The sequence below is a fragment of the Benincasa hispida genome, chromosome 4 (assembly GCF_009727055.1).
Source record: "Benincasa hispida cultivar B227 chromosome 4, ASM972705v1, whole genome shotgun sequence".
Lineage (NCBI taxonomy): Eukaryota > Viridiplantae > Streptophyta > Magnoliopsida > Cucurbitales > Cucurbitaceae > Benincasa > Benincasa hispida.
The window spans coordinates 61,256,808-61,276,720 of record NC_052352.1 but is presented as its reverse complement, the minus strand read 5'-3'; the positions used below and the strand labels follow the sequence as shown (position 1 = coordinate 61,276,720).

The 19,913-nt window shown below is 34.2% G+C and overlaps 1 protein-coding gene across 2 annotated transcripts; it reads left to right on the top strand.

The window, feature by feature from the left end:
• The first annotated feature begins 272 nt into the window (after window positions 1-272).
• LOC120075270 lies at window positions 273-12,089 on the top strand. 2 transcript variants are annotated; one of them, XR_005481272.1, is made up of 9 exons: window positions 273-1,594; window positions 1,698-2,050; window positions 4,113-5,258; window positions 5,358-5,516; window positions 5,642-5,996; window positions 6,094-6,164; window positions 6,328-6,450; window positions 10,863-10,944; window positions 11,489-11,625. XR_005481272.1 is itself a non-coding variant. In XM_039028489.1 (8 exons), the coding sequence occupies exons 1-8, from the start codon at window positions 715-717 to the stop codon at window positions 11,825-11,827; spliced, it is 3,426 nt and encodes a 1,141-aa protein (XP_038884417.1). In that variant the 5' UTR covers window positions 274-714; the 3' UTR covers window positions 11,828-12,089. The 2 variants fall into 2 exon arrangements, 1 of the variants encoding a protein (XP_038884417.1); XM_039028489.1 differs by lacking the exon at window positions 10,863-10,944 and having other exon boundaries at window positions 274-1,594; window positions 11,489-12,089.
• Window positions 12,090-19,913: the final 7,824 nt, after the last annotated feature.

Genomic DNA, 19,913 nt, shown 5'->3' with positions numbered 1-19,913 from the left:
CTCGATACACCTAGAGTCTAGTTATCAAAAAGTAAGTTCATTCACATTTTCGTTGAAGAGTTAAAATAATTTTAATAGTAGGAACTAAAATAAATATTTTTTAAAATTTATAGATTAAAATAAATATTTTTTAAAATTTAGAGACCAAAATAAAATAAAATTAAAAGTTGGATTACTGAAGTAGGATTTAAACCACCTTCTTCTCCTTATTATTATTATTATTATGCAAAATATGAATTTTATTGATATTATGAAGTATGATTCCCTGTATTTTTCACGGATGGATTTATTTTTCACGGTTTCACCGACCCCGTTGCTACACGGAAAGTCAGAACCTCTTCGTTCAATCCGGCTGTTGCAGGGAAGCTTTCTTCCAATTCCACGCATCTGCTGACATGCTCGAATCCAATCTACGAGGGTTTCTGGTTCTACAACAACAGTCGCCTATCTTCGAACGCGGAATTTTCATCTCCTTTGTCATCGTCGTCATATTCGTTTTGTAATTTCCAGGTACACCCTGTGGAACGACATTAATCTTGTTTGGCTTATGTAGGAACGCTGTTTTTGAATGATTTTTTTAGTGAAGTCTTGCATTCCGGATTTTGGGAGTGTTCTTTCGTAGTCGAGGAATTGTTTTAGGGTTTGTGCTTTTTGTCAAACCCTTTCCCTGTCGGGAATTCTGGGCAGTCAGGGTAGTTTGGCGTTGAAATAGTTATGAAGGGGCAGTCGAGCCGCCTTCAGAGTATGGACCCTCCTGACGATTGGGTTAATGGTTCCTGGACTGTGGATTGCATCTGTGGCGTCAATTTTGATGATGGGGAAGAAATGGTTAACTGCGACGAATGTGGCGTCTGGGTGCACACACGGTGTTCGCGTTATGTGAAGGGAGATGATATTTTTGTTTGTGACAAATGTAAGGGGAAGAACGAGAGGAATGATTGTGAGGAGACCGAGGTTGCGCAATTATTGGTTGAACTTCCTACCAAAACCATGAGCATGGAGAGTACATACGTCTGTAATGGGCCATCCCAGCGTCCGTTTAGGCTTTGGACGGACATACCGATTGAGGAAAGAGTTCATGTTCATGGCGTTCCAGGTGGTGACCCTGCTTTATTTAGTGGGTTGTCGTCGTTATTTACTCCACAGTTGTGGAATTGCACTGGATATGTTCCAAAGAAATTTAGTTTTCAATACCGGGAGTTCCCCTGTTGGGATGAGGACCAGCGCGATAATACAGACAATGAGAAGAATGAGAATCCTGCTGACAAAGGTGCTGGTGTTCTTTTCTCTTTGTCGAAGGAAAACGTGTTGGCTACGCCTGTGGCAGCTTTGATTGGTATGAGAAGCAAAGTTGGGGATATATTATGTGACAGGAATGGGCTTTTGAGTGAAAAGCAGGGTGTAAGTGAAGATTTGGATAGATGTGCTGAGAATGGTGTGAGGGAGAGAAGTTTTCTTCGACCTCTCATACTACATTCTGGTAAGTGCAAAAAAGAAGACTATTCAGTATCAAAAGATCAATCTGGGAAGATTAAGTCTACACCCTCTGATAAGGTGACAAACATGAAAAAAAGAATTGATCATGCTAAAATAGGTACGTCATCTTCATACTTTCTTAATTGATATCTTAAATTATTATGAAGGAAATGTCTTACATCAGGCATCATTTTGTTTTCTTTCTCTGTTGTTATGACTAGTGTTTACATCGATGAATGGTGAAAAACAATCGGCAGGCAGAGATCTGAAGCACTTCAGAGGTGATGGTGAAAATCCTAGGAACAAGAGTTCAAGGGATTTGGCAGTTCGAGAATCTTCATCAGATGCATATGATGTAGCCAATAAAAATGTCGACAAACCTAAATATAGTTTTGAGCTCTCTTCTGATACCGTTTCTTCCGAAATATTTAAAAACAATAGTGTCAGTACAGTTGCACCGAAGGAAGACAACGGAATGCAAGTTGATTCAACAGTTGAGAAGTCCATCAAAATTGAGGGTGATACACCACCTCTCTATGCTAAAAATGATGTTGGAAATGTTGTCATGAAGCAGGTATGCCAGTCTTTTGCATAAGTATTTGTATTGCATTGCATTTATTGGTTTTATGTTGGAAGCATAGCATTAGGGGCTCATGTGTCTTCATGATTGCAACTATCTGTTAAGTGTTATATAGGAGATTTTATTATTGTATCAAGGAGATCTCGTAGAGGTGTAGGGTATATAGAGCCAATTCTTTTCTTGCTCTTGAATGGCTTTCTAATGCCTAAGAATTTGTAGTATCTTAGTACTTCCGTGTTTATAACACTAAGGATTTGGTGGGTATTGTGTACCCTCAGATTGCACTCGGACATGGAGAGCTTTTCGGAAAATCTCTAGTCATGATCCTGGGAATTCCGTTGAACTCTTTGCCTCCATTTGGTGTTATATTTCTAATTCTTTTTGGTAAAAGAAACAATTCATTGATATGAAATCAGTCAATTAGTCATTATGATAGTACATATCATAACTAATTGGGAGTCTTCTTTTGTAGCTCTTTGTCCTTGGGATATCTCATCTCCCCTTTTGTATGATCTTCCTATTGTCAATATATTATCCGTATCTTATAAGGGGGAAAAAATATCCTGGGGATGGGGTTAGTCTTTTCCCCTCCCCCTTCTATATGTTATAGATTTACCAATCATGGTTTTTTATTTTGATAAATAAGGGGAGGAATTAAGAAGGTAATTAAAAAGTTCTCGACTCTTCAAGAATGTGTTGGGTTTGTGAAAAAAGAGAAACCAAACTTCATGAAAATTACTGAAAGGCTGACAAGAAAGAGAGAGCGTAAATTAAAAGGATTGGTTTAAGAAAGAAAGTAAAAAATAAAGGAGTGGTTTAAGAATGAGAAAGCCTAAAATAAAAAGAGCGGTATACTTGGGTAATTAACTCGAAAAAATTGAAATAAGTTGTGGAAAGGGGCTCCCCTTTTTTGGGGGGAAAGAAAACAAAACTTTTTATTGATATGATGAAAAGAGTCTGTTGCTCAAAATACAACGAGAATGAAACGAAAAGTTTAAGACAACAAATTTAAACAATACTACATCAAGACATCCCAACACTAGAGAAAAGATTAAACTGAGAAAATGAAAGTACTCCAATTCAAACATAGATCTTGAATAGAAAAATTAGCATAAAATTTGGGAAGAGAACACTGGGGAGAGGTGTTGGTCCTTGCAATTTCAAAACGATCAAACCACTAAAGAGATATATCATGGAAGACCCTTTGATATCTTTCAATCCAAAATTCAGTAAGTAGAGCTTTAACTGCATTTGGCTGGAGTAATTGTGATGGCTTCAATGAAGGTCCAACTTAGATTTGCAAAACATTGGTCTTGAAAAAATCTCCAGAAACCCATTATAGATGAAAAATGGAGAGCAATTCCGTGTCCCTTGAAAACCTACATTAGGAAAACAAGTGTTGGAGATCTTCACTTGCTGCCATACAAAGGGGGCAAATGGAAGGAGACGAGTAGTGAGTTGGAAGCTTCCTTTGGAGAGTAGAAGAGCAATTTAATATTCTGAGAATCATAGCCCAATTGAGAATATTGATTCTCTTAAGGCTGTTTGTCTTCCATAAACCCTTAAAAACAGCTTTATCAATTGCAAAAAAGGATTGTTGTAAACTTGAAAATAAGAGAATGGATAATTATGGAACTCTTTGGTCGCAGAAACCCAAAGAGAGACTTTAAATTTATCTAAAGCCAACACCTCCCCCAAAGTCTCTTTAACTTCTCTAAAAATTCTCCTAATACTTCCCAGGCCAAATGTTCTATTAGACAGGAAAAATGTAGCTCACAGGTCTTCCTTGCCCAAACAGTGTGAGTGAAACAACACGTCCTCCGTCAGAGAACATGTTTTGTTGCAAGCCAAATGCACCCTAAAAATCTCTGAAAATAATGGTCAATTGAATAAGAATTTAATGCGTATTAAGCTATTTATATTGTGTAGCTATTTCTTTTTACTATTACTTCTTTTGAGGAAGTTTTTTTCTTTTGTGGGGGGGTGATGGTGGTCATGTTTTTCTGTTCTACTCTTCATTGTTTGGTAATTCCCTATCATACTTATTCAACTTCAGGGTGGTACAGCTCTTGACTATTCAGACGGTGGTGTTGAAGGATTTTCTAAGAGTATCGTGAAGCCTTCTGTTGAGAGTTTACCTAGCACTGCACTTGAAATCAAGGATGATCAGATTCGTCGAGATGTTAATTGTGGCAATTCAATTGATTCATTGAAGTCAGATGTCAAATTGAAAATAGATAAGCAACATGATGTATCTGGAGAAGCCTTGAGTATCCAGGCTTCGTCAAATGCTGATGCTGTAGAGCTGCAACAATGTAATGATTGTATGCATGAGAGTTTTAAAGTGAATACTGGTGGTGCAGTATGCGGTTCACAATTGGATGGCCACAAGGCAGAAGAATTCAACAGAAGCTCTGAAGCTGCTAGCAGTTATTGTCTTGAAAAGGCTGATGAACTATGTAGTAATCGATGTGAGTTTAAACAGGAAATGGATTGGCCAGAAGGCAGCACAACAGTGCATATTACTTCTTTGAAATCCCAAAATGGCTCTGAAGTTGGTGTTGAAAAGCCATCAAAATCAGGTGGAATGGTTTTAAACCAACATGTATTACCTAGTCAACACAAAACGACACTGTGTGTTGGAATATCTTCCCCTGCATCGTCAAGTGTAATCATTTCTAAACCATCAATATCCAATGATTTAACACCTGCAGATCCTGAAAACCTAGAAGGTACTGCTGCCAAACATGAGGCAGTGTCTGGAAGTTGTGGTAGCAGTAGGAAAGAATGTTCTTCAAATGATGTTGACAGAGAAGAAGATAGGGATAAAATGCCTAGGAGAAGAGTTAAAGAACAATCAAGTGCCGCTCCAAATTCATTATACTCTGTCAGGGACTTGCAAGATCCTATTTCAAAAAGAACCACGTTGCACTTAAAAGATTCTGTTGTGCTCTCAACGCTTAAAACATCTGTGGTACATAATCCATCAGATAGTTCAGGCTACAGCGAGCCTGTTGAGTCCCATCTCAATCATAAGGGTTTAACTGCACAAAACAAGATATCAGGCTCATGTTTGCCACAAAGAGGTGACAAGCCTAACCAGACGAACTTTCATCCTCCATCTAAGGTCAATCAGCGCCATGCAACAGCCATGTGCCCTCCAGCAACTACAAATCCATCTGCTATTCTGAGTGATGAAGAGGTTTTTAAAAAAATTTCAGTTTTTTCTTATTGTATTCTGGTGATGGGCTTTTGATATGACTTTACGTGTATATAATCTAATTACTTCAGTTTCTGGCAGCTTGCCTTCCTTTTGCATCAAGAGCTCAATAGCTCACCTAGAGTGCCTCGTGTTCCGCGATTGCGTCAGCCAGGCAGCTCACCACAGTTGGGTTCTCCAAATACAACAAGCATGCTAATAAAGCGTTCTTCTTCTTCTAGGGGAAGAGATCATGCTTCGGTAATATCTTGCATATATCTCCCTCTTATTAATACGATGTGTATCAATTTGCTTTGTTTTTAGATATGGCGATTTGTTGGTTCTAAGAGTTATCTTTAAAATATTTGTGGTCATATAATTTATAGGCTTCTAGAATGAAGAACAAAGATGCCTTGAGAGATACATTTCGCAGTGCCTGTGAGCCTGATGACGATGTTAAAAGAGCCGATGAAGTTCTTTCTTCCCCTGATCAGAGAAGGCAGGAGACAAGTAATTCTGCAGAAGCATCTAAGAGGGAAGAGAATGGATCTCAAGCAAGACTGAATGCTCTTAAAAAAGGTCTTCTTTCAGCCTACGCCAGAAATACCACAAGTAGTGGCCCATCTTCATCAATGGAGGCAAATGATCATAACAATTCATCTATACGTAATTCACCAAGGAACACATCTGATGATGACACAGGCGCTGTTGGAGAAGGTCCTGTTCATCACACCTTACCTGGTATGCATGTGAACTGAACTGTATGCGTGAAAATTTTCTTCTACTTCCATAAAATTAATTAATTTTATAATTTGGAACATTTTATCTTTCTATGTAGGCTTGATCAATGAGATTATGAGCAAAGGAAGGCGTATGACTTATGAAGAACTATGTAATGCTGTATTGCCTGTATGGTTTCTTCCGATATGCAGTTTTCATTTATTTATTTATTTGAATGTTTATATATATACATCCTTGTTTGCTTCTCTGTTTGGTATATCATAGAAGATTAATTTTTTCTTTTCTTTTTTCTTTTACATGCAATTGCTTACTTTGCTTCTTTTCTTTGCAGCACTGGCATAACTTGAGGAAGCACAATGGAGAGCGCTATGCTTATTCAAGTCATTCACAAGCTGTTCTTGATTGTCTAAGAAATCGACATGAGTGGGCCCGACTGGTGGACCGTGGTCCAAAGGTATGCCCATGATTTGTCTTTGAGCCATTGCTAGTTGTCTGTAACAGTGTTCCAGTAAGAAAATTTTAAATCCTCTAGTATTATGAATTGGAATAAAATGATATGGTGACAGAACTATCAAAATTAGCTACATGTCTTAACTTCAAGAACCTTGGCAGGAATGTTTGACTTACTTTTTTTTAGGGGAAAAAAACAACTCTTATAAGATACATTGATTAAATTAAATGATTACAAAGATTCCTATTTGGCATGCCACCCTCAAATACTAACTGCCCCATAGAAAAATATCGATTTTGCTGAAAACATTAGCAAAATCAATCCAAGAGAATGGATGCTCTCTCGTCTCTGCTCAGTCTCAGTCTTCATCCATTGCAAGCCTTCTCTGTAGCATTTCATTTAGGCTTTTGATCTTTGTTAAGCCTCCTTCCTCAATCTTCCGTTGTGTTTGATGTTTGTTTTTGCTCAGATCTAGTTTCTGTCATTTTCCCTCATCCTTCGAGCTGGTTTCAAGCCAAAGATGGAAGTGAAAAGTTGTTGTATTTGTGGCATTTTCTTTTGCATTTGGAGAAATGGTGATTTGATCTTAGTTGAAGATGCGGAGTTCAAACAGAAAATTCCTTTTTCAATCTCCCATCTTCATTGGTTCAAAAGCTACTGGGTGGTAATGTTACATTTGCCAGTTTATTCAGGATTTTTCAAGCAAAGTTGAGATCGTTCAGGAACTCTTTGAGTGACAAGGTTTAGATCCCAATCAGGGTAGATTTCAGAGTGTATTGTTTGGCCCTCTGGTGGAAGAAGGGTGTTAAGGATCCCTACTGGCATTCAGGAACGCGGTTGGCTTATTTTTTAGGAAATGGTAAGAGACTTTTTGTTATAATTTGAGGAACAGGAGCAATCGGATTTGCTTGTTTCAAATCAGCCAGTTTTGGACCTTCATAAGCAGCGCGGGAATGGAAAAGTTGAGCAAGTCATTGAGTCAGGTCAGTGCTCCCAATTGTTAGATTTTAATGGGACATATTCCAGAAGTTTTGTGGAGGTAGTAAAAGGACATCACATGATTCCTCAAAACAGCAGTGGGTTAGAAAAGAATCTGAGGTGGTAGAAGTCAACTTTAATGAGATTTTCGTAGTCTGGTTGTGTGCGCACAATTCTTGGGGTGATATTCGTGCATCTTTGGAAACTTATTTTTGGGCCCGCATTAATTTAGATCCCTTCATGGCTGATAAGGCTTTGATGAGAATTTGAGAGATGAGTTGTTTTGGGTTTTAATGGAAAATAGAAAGTTATTGACTGTTGGTGATTATCGTTTGAAGATTGAGAATAGGTCAAGAAGTAAACACTCATAACCTGAATTAATTGTTGGATATGGAGGTTGGATCTCGATATCAAATTTAGCGTTAACCTTCTGGAGAAGAAGTGTGTCTGAGGCTATTGGAAAACACTTCGGGCCTGGTTAGTTTCTCCTATCTAACTTTGAATCTTCTGGATTGTTCAAAAGCTGTTACTCAAGTGATAAAAAGACCTTCGTGGATTTGTTCCTGCCTTCATTCAAATCAAAGAAGAGAAGATTAGTAATTTTGATCTCAGATTCGGTAACATTTCATCTCTGGATCCACCCAGTATTGTCGACAATGATCTTTCTTTTGTTGACTTTTCAGTAAGGTTGGCAGAAGTTATGGAGGAGTAAGGGTTTTCGTTGAATGTTGAGTCTGAAGTTATTCCCTCAACTACCTCATTAAATCTAAATGCCCTACATGATTAGAATGCATCCCAAGTTTCTATTCCAAAAAAAGAAATTAAACCTCACGGTAAAGATATAATAAAGACTCCAAACAACACTCTTTTATGGGAGAGCCCAACAACCTTTGATCCCACTCCTACCTTGGTTCCATTGGATTCAAGTAGCATCATGATTCGAAGACAGAACTTTCATGATAAGTGGTACAAAATCCTTAGAGCTCTACAAGTTGAGGTTTCGGCTTACTGTTCCTTTGCTCCCTTTCAACCCAACAAGGCCATAATGCATTGTGAAGACTCTGAACAAGCATTACTTCTGGGAAATTACTAAGGTTCGCAGAATATTGGCTCTTTCCAGCTTCTCTACTCTCCTTGGAGCCATGAAGTACACATTGACCAAATTTTTCCTTCATATGGGGGATGGATCAAAGTTCGTGGTCTCCCAATAGACAAATGGGATATGGAAACCTTCCATTTCATTGGAGATGCCTGTGGAGGCTTATTGGAAATGGCTAGGAAAACTCTTTTTCGAATGGACATTGTGAAAATCACCTGCAAATTAGAAATAATCACATGGGTTTCCTTCCAGCTAGGTTGATCTCCCTTCTCCACTTGTCATGGGTTGTTTTGTATGGATAGATCCTTTTTTCAATGGAGACTACCACATTGGTATTGTTGCCGGAATCCATGGTTTCCCGGAAAAAAACTGGTGGGCAATGGATTCCGGAAAAAAACTGGTGGGCAATTTTGACAAAAAGGAAGCCCTCCCAAAGTGACTGTAGCTACTTGAGAAATGCAAAAATCGTACTCTAGATAAGTGCAACGGTCAGAACAACCTGTCAGCATCCCCCATACAACGAACCTACCTCCTGACTTTTCTCCAACCAGTAAGTCCTCATTGTACCTTAACTGATAAAGTCTCTTCCTCGGTAGGACCCTCTTGTGCTTTGGCCTCCTCCATGGCATCCACCCCTTTACCCCCAGTCATCCAACAAACCTCCTCTAGAAGCTCCCCTTGTCACATCTGACCTACCAAATCGATCATTTGGATTGCAGCTTTTTATGCGACGTCTTCCTATAGATAAGATCTTCACGACCTCCTCCATCTTGTTATTTATTGGCTGCTTGATGGGGACTTTATTCTTTTACGTTGGCTGCTTGGAAGTGCCAACAGTTGCTGACCCACTAGAGATTCTGTGGCTTTTATTTCCTTCAATGAACAATGGGAGCTTCTTGATTTACCTCTCACTATTGGTAGATATTCGTGGACTATCATAAAAGCACTTCCATCACAAACTAGAATTGATCGCTTCTTATATTCTGTTTCCATCAATTCGAAGTATGTGGACGTTACCATGAAACGGCTGGGAAGACCAACTTCAGAACACTTTCCCCTTCTGATTGTGGACAATCAGAAATAGGACCTCTCTCCTTTCAAGTTCTGGATTATGTAGCTTATTGAAAGCATCTTTTGTATTCCCCTTGGATGTGCCCTTTTGCGTCGTTGGATGTCTTTGGATATTTTATTCAATCAAATGAAATTGTTTCTTTTCCAAAATATATATATAATTGCGGAGCGGAGGAGAACACCAAGGACATTAATGGGATTCGATTCTTCACAAGGATAAGCAATTGGTTAATAGCCCTCGTTCTCCCTCATTCATTTAAGGAGACAAATTCTAGTGGTATGCAGGGTCATTTTATTCCAAGTTCTTTAACTCATATAATTAAGAGAGAATTTGAATTTAAATGCAACATTTCCTCTTCATTATACTCGCCTAGTCACAATTGTTAGTAGAGTAATTTGATTTGAACTTAGACTCTTTAAGAGGAAATTGGGAATGTGTTTGGTTGTTAGCTCCATCCTCTCATCCCAATCACAAGCCAAAGTCTCAACCGGGTCCCATTTTTTAGCTTGTCAGTATCAGCAACGTCAGATATGGACGTTTCTTCGAACAAGGGAGTTTTGGTTTCTGGCTCTAAAGATATATCCTCTAAAGATGGAAGAGGAACTTCCCAGTCATATCATTCTGTCCCTATGGCAGACTAATTGAAAGCTAAACCCCTAAAAAGCTATAACTCCATGCAGATCATACAAACTTGCACTTGCAGAGGATATGATCCTCATGGGACAAGTTCTTCTGGTAGTTCACAGTCGTACCTTTACTCTTCGTTTCATAATTTAGTCCAGCATTCCTTGATTTAGTTGCTATTTGGCTATTCGCTTTTGTAATTCTTCATAGGCAGGAAGCCTTTGGCCTTAATGTGTGGCCCTATTAGCCAAGGCTTGCGGTCAAAGGTTGCATGTGGAACTGGTGAGCTTTATAAGGAAAACTTTTGATATCTCCAAATATTGGGCCCTGGGGCAGGTGTGGACTTCAGAAAAGGAAAAGGAAATTCCTCTCAGGCTGAGACCTTTTCCTTCCCTGTCACCAATAATTTCACTCATCAGCAAAATTGTTTCATATGTTGAGAAAATTGTGAAAGTTAGTATGCTAAGAGTCTAAAAGTTGAGTCCATAAACAGGGGGATGGTTTATGTGAGATTAGCTTAGTGGTCTGAAACATGTAAATCTATGTAGCAATTATAGACTCAACTTTGTAAGTCCAAGTTACCAAAAGACTTCAAGGATGTTTTTGCTAATTTTTTTTCTTTATTTTACTTTCACATTGGAGGTCGATCAATTGTGATTTAGGTGGTTCACAGATATCCAAAAGGAATAACTTTTTGAATACCTACGAGACCTCAAAGAAATTTGTAAGTGCTAACATTATGTTCAAATTGTATTCAAAACAAAAATGTTGATATTAAGTTTGTGAAACTATATCTTTGAAATGAATTGGAAATTCTAGTTGTCGTAAGTTGGCTTCCTAGTATCATTCTAATTCACACTTTTTAGCATTTAATCTTGATATAGTGTAAGATCAGATTGTCATTTCATGAGATTAATAAGGAGCAAGCAACGTAAGCAATACTCTGGTTCCCCGTTACCAAAAATAGCAATAATAACAAGTATAAGATACCTCGAAGATATTGTAAGATTCTTGACACATTTCGCGTGAAAATCAGCCTGCTTTGGGAATTTATATTGGCTTATACAATACAGTGGGTGTCTAATTAGGATTATAATTTATAAATCAGGGAAATTTTTATGATCTTATATTTGGAAAAAATAATTGTTTGTGTTTTGTTCCGTTGCCTTTCTAAAAAGAAAGTTGTATTGGGTTAACTACTACTGTTGGCTGCCATAGTTTCTAATAGGGAGGGGATAATCTAATTTTGAAACATTTTTCAATGCCAGACAAATTCAAGTAGGAAAAGGCGCAAATTTGATGTTGAAGAATCTGAGGATAGTGAATATGGTAAAGGGAGAACAGTGAAGGCTACAGAAGGTAAAGGCCTCGAGTCCCAGAAAGAAGAGTTTCCAAAACGTAAGAGGAACACTCGAAAACGAAGATTAGCTCTTCAAGGAAAAGGTATAAAGGATATTAGGAAGAGACGCAAGATGGAGATGTTTACTGACGATGACGATGTTGGGCTGCTTTCTGATTCAAGTGATGGAAGCATGTTCAGTGAGGACGAGTTGCAGGATGTTGATGAATGTTCAGAAAGAAGAGAAGCCTCTGGTTCGGATGAGTAGTTTGAAAGGTATTATCCGAATTGTGGATGTAATTTCTTGTAGTTGTGACCAAGTTACGGCTTGCCAAATACAAGGAAGCTAGCTGGGGCAGCCTTTGTTACATAGCTTCTGTAGTGTGTAAGTTTTTAAGTTTAATTAGTTTCGTCATCATTAGGTTGCTTCATCTATCCTTTTTAGAACGGCAATAATGTTGCTGCAACTTGTGCATATATGTATTGAGTTCTCTTATAATATCGTCTGTATTCATTTTATTGAAGAATTAGCCTTATTTTTCTTCCAAATATGGCCGTCAAATGGGTAGGTTGTGGAATTAGGTTAGAAGGGCAATACATTGAAGTGAATTTTTTTTAATGTGCAACATTTGATAATGTCGATTAGCAAACTAAACCAAAATTTTTAAATAATGAGTTAAGCTTGCAAACATAATTCTAGTACACTTGTAGTACTACTTGTGTTCACATTGAGATTTTTCCTTTTGTTAATTTTTACCGCGGTTAGATTCTATATATCATTTTTGGCATATGCAAACATGACAATGAATTAATAAGAATACTACCAATAGTGTTGTGGTATGGGAAATTTTTCATTTCCACTTATCGATTTCTTTGTTTTTTTTAAGGTCTTTTAAAAATTAAGTTAAGTTTTTAAACAAATTAAAAAAATACCATTTTTAAATATTTGTGTTTTTGGATTATCCGCTCAATTTAAATATTTACTTAGAAAAGATGAAAGTATTAGTAATAAAGTTATAAAAGAGTAATTACAGTAAAAAAAAAATTAAATGCTCTCGAGTGGTCTAAATATTTCACAAAACATTGAGATATAGCCGTTTGCAGGTCAACTCAATCTCACAAATGTACATAATTTCCAGCATTTTCGAAGTTCCATTATTTCAGTATTTGTATCTACTATCATTTTGTTAGACTTTTTTTCTATTTGATAACGTTCATGTTTCCTATTTTATATCTTTTGTTTCTTATTTTTTTAAGAAACTAGAAACATGAATATGGTTGATAACCATTCTTGTTTGTTGTTTACTGAAAAAAGAAAATAAAAACATAAATTTATTTGATAACTATCTTTCGGTACTTGTTTCTCTTGTATTCTTTTTTACTATTTTGGTATTTTTTTTGTTTTATAATTTAAATATAAAAATATATAACATGCATTAAAATACATGGAGAATGATTATTAAATGTTTACATTATCTAATACAAATAAGTCTTGACATAAAATTTAATAACAACAATACAATTGTTTCCATCGTTCAAACCTTGTCCATTTTTTTATTCACAATGTTAATTGTCACTTGGGTCATTTACCTTCAATAGTGTCAATTTAGACCCGACTCTATTATATCGCTGCCTTGCTAATTTGATTGAATTTCCATTTAATGAATTATCAGTCCAATTTCAATATGGATCCCAACTGAATGGTGTGGTGAGTTGAGTTGATTTGGATGTCAATTTAAGTCCGATATCATTTTTAAGATCTGATCAGTATAAGTAAAAAATGATTACTTCACCTTCTCGGGAGAAAATGAAATTCTATTGTTGTACCTCAAATTTCTACTTCTCTAATTTTCTGTGGACAAATTTGGATATGCATATGATTGATTTGGAGCATAATGGAACCTGTATTCATGTATTGGATATTTGAAAGAAGAAAAAAATAAAGAAAGGAAGACAAATTTTATCTAATTTCTCGTAGAACAATATTTAGTAGTTTGTGATTTTTGCTTTTTGTTTTTATTTGATATTAAGTATTTTGTGATTTGTATTTGATTGTCATAAGATTATGGTCTAATTACTGTCTTATTGATATCTGATTACTATAATTGGTATTATATACTTATGTATCAATCTGAGTTATATATTATTTTAGTTTTTATATTTTTGTAGTATTTTGTAGTTATGGTTAAGTTTTCAATCTATGAAGTACAGACACAGATACGGCTACATGATACGGATACGATCGGATACGGCGATTCATCAATTTCTAAAAAACTAAAATACGGATACGTCTAAGGATGTGTCATTTTTTATATATTTTTTTTAATATATATTTCTAAAAAATGATGATACTAATACATTGAAGATACTTTTTTCTTTAAAAAAATCTAGGATATAGATAATTTAGCATACAAGTTAATAACAATAGCACAAAATAGAATACAAACACTAAAATACAATACAAAAAAAGCAGTATCTAAGATGTTGAAGTACAATAGTTAATAAAATGCAATAGAAAAGTGACTCATATAGTAAAGAAGAAGAAGAATATTAGAGAGAGAAGTACGAAGATAAATGAAGAACTTTTGAAGATATCCAAATGGTTTATATTTTTGTGGATTTTGTGGGGACTCAAATGTGAAGATGGAGATTAGATGATTCTAGTCTAGGGTTTGGTCCGTTACTTTTTTTTCTTTTAGTTTTGGACTCGAGTAGTGAGTTTTTTAAATAGGTTGCCTAATTTTAGATTGGGAAATATTAGATCGGTTACTTGTCTTTTTTCTTTAAAAAAAATACGCATAGAAATAGATACGTCAAATCGCGAGTTAGATACGTATCTGAAAATTATCTGAAAATATAGATACGTCAAATCGCGTGTCAGATATATATCTGGGAAGTATCTGGAAGTATCGGTATCTGATACGTGTATGATACTGATTCTTTGCCTCACATGAAGTATCTGCTTCATAGTTTCCAATAGTTTAAGCATAAAGAATCAAATATGACTATAGATTGATATTTGACATCATATCTATCTAATTGTCATGTGATTGTTGTTTGATATCCATCTGATTGTCATGTTTAGCACTTTGTGATCTTTATTTGATTGCTATGTGATTGTCATGTGACTTACATCGGATTTCTTTCTGATTGAAATGTGATTTTCATTAGATACAGGTACTTTGTGATTTTCATTAGATACAGGTACTTTGTGATTTTCATTAGATACAGGTACTTTGTAATTTCTATTTGATTGTCATGTGATTGATATTTGATTTCTATTTGATTGTCATGGTTGATAAAATTTGTAGCTTTGTATATTTAAATTTCATGGTTAGTATTGTGATCTCCCTCATAAACTACTTAAGTATCAATGTGATAGATTGCTAAGCGATGTCCAATAAATGATCGCCAATGGTATACTCAATAAATTATACACACAATTTTGATAGATTGTTAAATGATACCCAATGAGTTGTACCTCATTATAATAAGGTATGTCAATGTAATAGATTGCTAAATGATATACACAATACAAGGTATATCAATGCCACATATCATTGATATAACAATGATAGGTATGTAATATTACACAAAATTTTGGTATTATCTTTACATTCTTGGAGGCTTTACAGTTTAGTATCAATCAAAAACTACATTCATTTTCCACTTCAGGTTTATTTAGTGAAGATTTCCTTGTTTGAATTCTATTCCACTCTAGGTTTATTCTTAAAAAAATAAAGAATGAATTAGAAACAAGTATAAGATAGTAATGAAGGGAACTTGAATACCCTGCAGCAAAAGCAATTAGATGTGATTGTTTCTAATTTTGTTTTATAGAACAACCAAACATACAGAACAATGGAAACGTAAGATAAACATATTTTAATAACATGTTGTCTATTGTGATTAATACAGAAAGAAGAAGAGTTATAGCATCACATACACTCGAAGACTCAAATCTTCTTGCTTTCTCTCCATTCTATTGCAAATTCACTAACAGCACGAACTCTTCCCACAAACTCACGAACACTGCAACCAGACACCACCACGGGGTCTTCCTCGTTATTCTCAAGGACAAGATCATGCAGAGATGTGGGCTTGCACTCAATTTTGGCAAAAGGGAAAGAGATGATTGAGAGAATTTTCTATGAGAACACTTTTGTAGAGCTCGGAGAGAAGGAAAACCAGAGAGAGAATACTTTCTCTTACGTGAGAATATGGGAGGTTAAGGGAAGAGGGAGTTATAACTCTCTCCCCTTTATTTGATTAATTTTTGAAAGAATTAAATTCAAATCCAAAATTTGAATTTAATATATATTTAAAGTATATGTTATATCATATATAACCTATAGTTAATATTATATCACATATAACATAAACTACAGTTTATTATTATCTCAAATAACATAGGTATTAATATGAATCATATTCATATTAATTTTAACCTATAGTTTTTATATAAATCACATTCATATAATTAATAATTGAATCACATTCAAATAACAACCTTTCTCATCATACTATATAAATTAAATATAAATCATATTTACATTAATTTTAACGTATAGTTTTTATATGAATCATATTCATATAACTAATATTTGAATCAAATTCAAATATTTATTTCTCTCATAAAATTATATAAATTCAATATGAATCATGTTCACATTAAATTATAACATATAGTTTTTATATGAACCATATTCATAAAATTATATAATGTATCAGCATACATTATGTTTTATAATGTATCTATATACATTATTTAACTATATATTATACAATTAATTCCCTTTAATTAATTTAAACAATTCAAATGAAACCAAAATTAATTTGTTTCTTATCAATTCTTATTGAGCTAATGAAGGGACCTTATGGACCTATAGATTGAAGTTCCAATGATAAAAGATTAATTGATTAAAATCTTTAATCAAATTGATCAACATTCATTAACTATCGGTCACTCCACTAAAGACCGACAACTGCATCTTTACACTATAGATATATTTATGTGTCCATTAGATATAACCAATCAATAGCATGTTGACTCTTCACTAATTGCTCGTAAGTACAATTGAGTCAAATTACTATTTTATCCATGTAGTTACATTTCTCAAGTACCACTGGTCCCAACTATGAATGAACCCCTTTCGGGCCAAGAGAGAGTGAGGCGCCTCATTGTTCAAGTTTTAGAATCAGTCCTTAAGGGAGCACTTTATTTTCTTATCTCTTGTGAGTTGTCCTAATTAGACAAATCCCTAAAATGGTGCTTATTGAATCGGCAAATCTGACCACTCCCAAAATCAAAGGACCGTCCTCGTAGGTAGGAGTTCACAACTTACTCATGATTCAGGTCGGTGAAATGTAAGTCTCTTATAGCAATGACATTATAAAGAGCTATACATTTCATGGTTCGATCTTATACAAACTTTTTATATAGGATACCCCGCTCACGTATCTCCACATGAATGATCAAGATCATATATCTATAACACCTTACAACAATTGTAAGGTTTACAAAGCTGACCTTATCAGTAATGTTACCAAGATAAGACACCTAACATTATCTATATACTATAGATCATTTAGGTTAACACTTAAACATGGTCCATCCACATACATATTTAAGCTACATTAAATAACCTTGCATCTTTGGTTAATAGATTTTTGCATAAGTATCATAAAACAAGCCAACCATTGATTCAACTAATATATAACTATGAGGCTTTGAGACATACACCCCAACAAGTAATTAAATAGCAATCGAACAACAATCATATAGTAATCAAATAACAACCATATGATTGGAAGTCATAATTGAATAATGATACAAACAACTATTACTAAAATAAAAGGTAATCATATGATAATTAGAAGACAATCAAATGACAATATCAGAAATTACTATGAGACAAAAATAAAAATGTGATCAGATGATAATAAAAAATTAAATAAATGACAATCAGAAGTTATGTGACAAAAAAAAAAAGAGTAATAAGATGTCAACCAAAAACTAATTGATAAAAAAATAGAAGGTAATCACATTGCAATCAAAAGATAATCGGAATAAATATTTGACAAAAAAAAAAATGGAAGGAAAATAAAAAGACAATAAGAAGGCAATATTAAAAATGACTAATTATTTTAACTTTTGTCTAACAAAAATTGTGCAACTCCGAATGATTATGTTTTCAGGACCAGAGGCCAAGATAAGAAGAGACCATCTTTCATCGTGATCTGCAAGAAGCATATTAAATTTCTCTGAAAATTACAAACTAATCTCTAACTTCAGCGCATACAACCCATTTTCGTCTCTAGAGCAATGATTTTTCCCTCACATTTCTTAGGTAAATCTCAGCCTCCATTAGGCCGATGATTAAGATCGAAGGTACACAAATGGAGTTCCCCGGGTGCCTAATTTGCTCGCAAAATTAACTAATTCTATATATTTCGATGTTGTGATTCTGTTTCGGGTAGGTATTTTCAAAGAAATCAAATAGGAATTGGAGAGGAAGGAATCGACATTGAAGGAGCACAAATTAATTCAAAAGCAACAAACCCTAAAGTTACGTGAAGATGAAGAAGTGAATGCGAAAACCGTGGGACATTTTCGACTTTTCCTTTTCAATCCATCGGTGAAATTGGGCTGGACTGAACTATTTTGCCATTTCTGCAATTTTTTTTTTTTTTTTTTAATTTATTGTGGTTAGGAAAAGAATTTAAGAAAATATTGTGGTTTTGAAACTATTTAGAGATTTATGGTTGTTTTGGAGTTTTCGAGGGTGAGAATGTTATATAAAATATTTTGTGGAGGTTCAACCCTCTATCTAAAAAAGATGTCGAAAATTAAAGAAGAGGTCAAGGGTTTGACTCTCGATCTAAAAAAATTAAAGAAGAGGTCGAGGGTTGAAATTTAAAGAAAAGGTCGAGAGTTCACCTCCTTTAAACTACACAAGGCGGAAGAATTGAAGAAGAGGTCAAGGGTTGAACCCTCGACCTCCTTTAAAGCCGGGAATCTCTAAAAGAGTAGGTCGAGGGTTGAACCCTCGAACTCTTTAGCTTTTTGAATCTCTGCACGGCTGCAACGTCTCGTCCCATCAAAATTTAATTTTCCCAACGCCCCTCTGCGGACCGTAGGTCGAGTTTAACCCCTCCTCCTCTCCTCTCACTTCTCACAGCTTCTGTCTTCACTCTCATTTCTCACCGAAATTATGCCTTCTTCATTTCATCGTTTTTTTCGTTTATTCGCTTCTTCATTTTTTCATATCATATCGCCTTCTTCTTCGAACCTAATTAAAACTCTTACAAATTTGTTTATGCCTTCTTCATTTCTTCATTTGCAAATCTTCTTCTCTCGCATTCGTCCATTAAATTGTGAGGTTCATAGTTTTTGTTGCTGTTTGAGAAACAAAGAACAAAAAAGGTAACGTTAACAAAAAAAATCCTATATTATCATAATATTTTGTTTTTTTCATAGTTTTTGTTGTAGATCCATCTTCTCATAATATTTTGTTTTTTCCTAGTTTTTGTTGCGAGAAAATAGAGACAATTGTCACTTTGGGGGGAAAAAGTAAAACCACTATTAATTTTGTGAATTTACTATTTATTTATTACTAGTTTTTTTTATATTTAGTCGATCTATCATGTTAATTTTTTAGTAGTGGTTGAATTCAGTAATATTTACATATTGATGTTAGTAGTTATTTCTCTATTAGTGTTAATCTTAGTAGTTGTTATTAGTGTTAATCTTATTTATATTATGTTATACCAACATGTCAATCTTATTTATATTTTGTTTGTTTTTGTTTGTATTTAAGTATAGTTTATTGTTATGTTTAAAAAATTGATGTTTATGTTTTAATATTTTTAGTTTAATACAAAATTATTATGATTTTTTAAAATATATTTCTTATGATATTTGATTTGTTTAGTATTAAACTTGAAAATATAATTTAAAATAGTTTGAAAAAATTTGATTTATTTTTATGTTTAAAAAGTTGATGTTTATAATTTAAAAAGTTTAATATTTTTAGTTTTATACAAAATTATTGTGATATTTTTTAATATACTTCTTATAATTTTTTTTTTATATTAAATTTGAAAAAAAAAATAGTTTTAAAAAGTTTACCTCATTATTATGTTTAAAAAGTTGATGTTTATAGTTTAAAAACTTTAATATTTTTAGTTTAATACAAAATTATTGTGATTTTTTGTATAAATTTCTTACAATGTTTGAAAAGTTTGATTTATTATGTTTAAAAATAGTTATAAAAAGTTTATTTATTCTTATATTTAAAAAGTTGATGTTCATAAACCTTAAAAAGTTAGATGTTTATAATTTAAAAAATTTG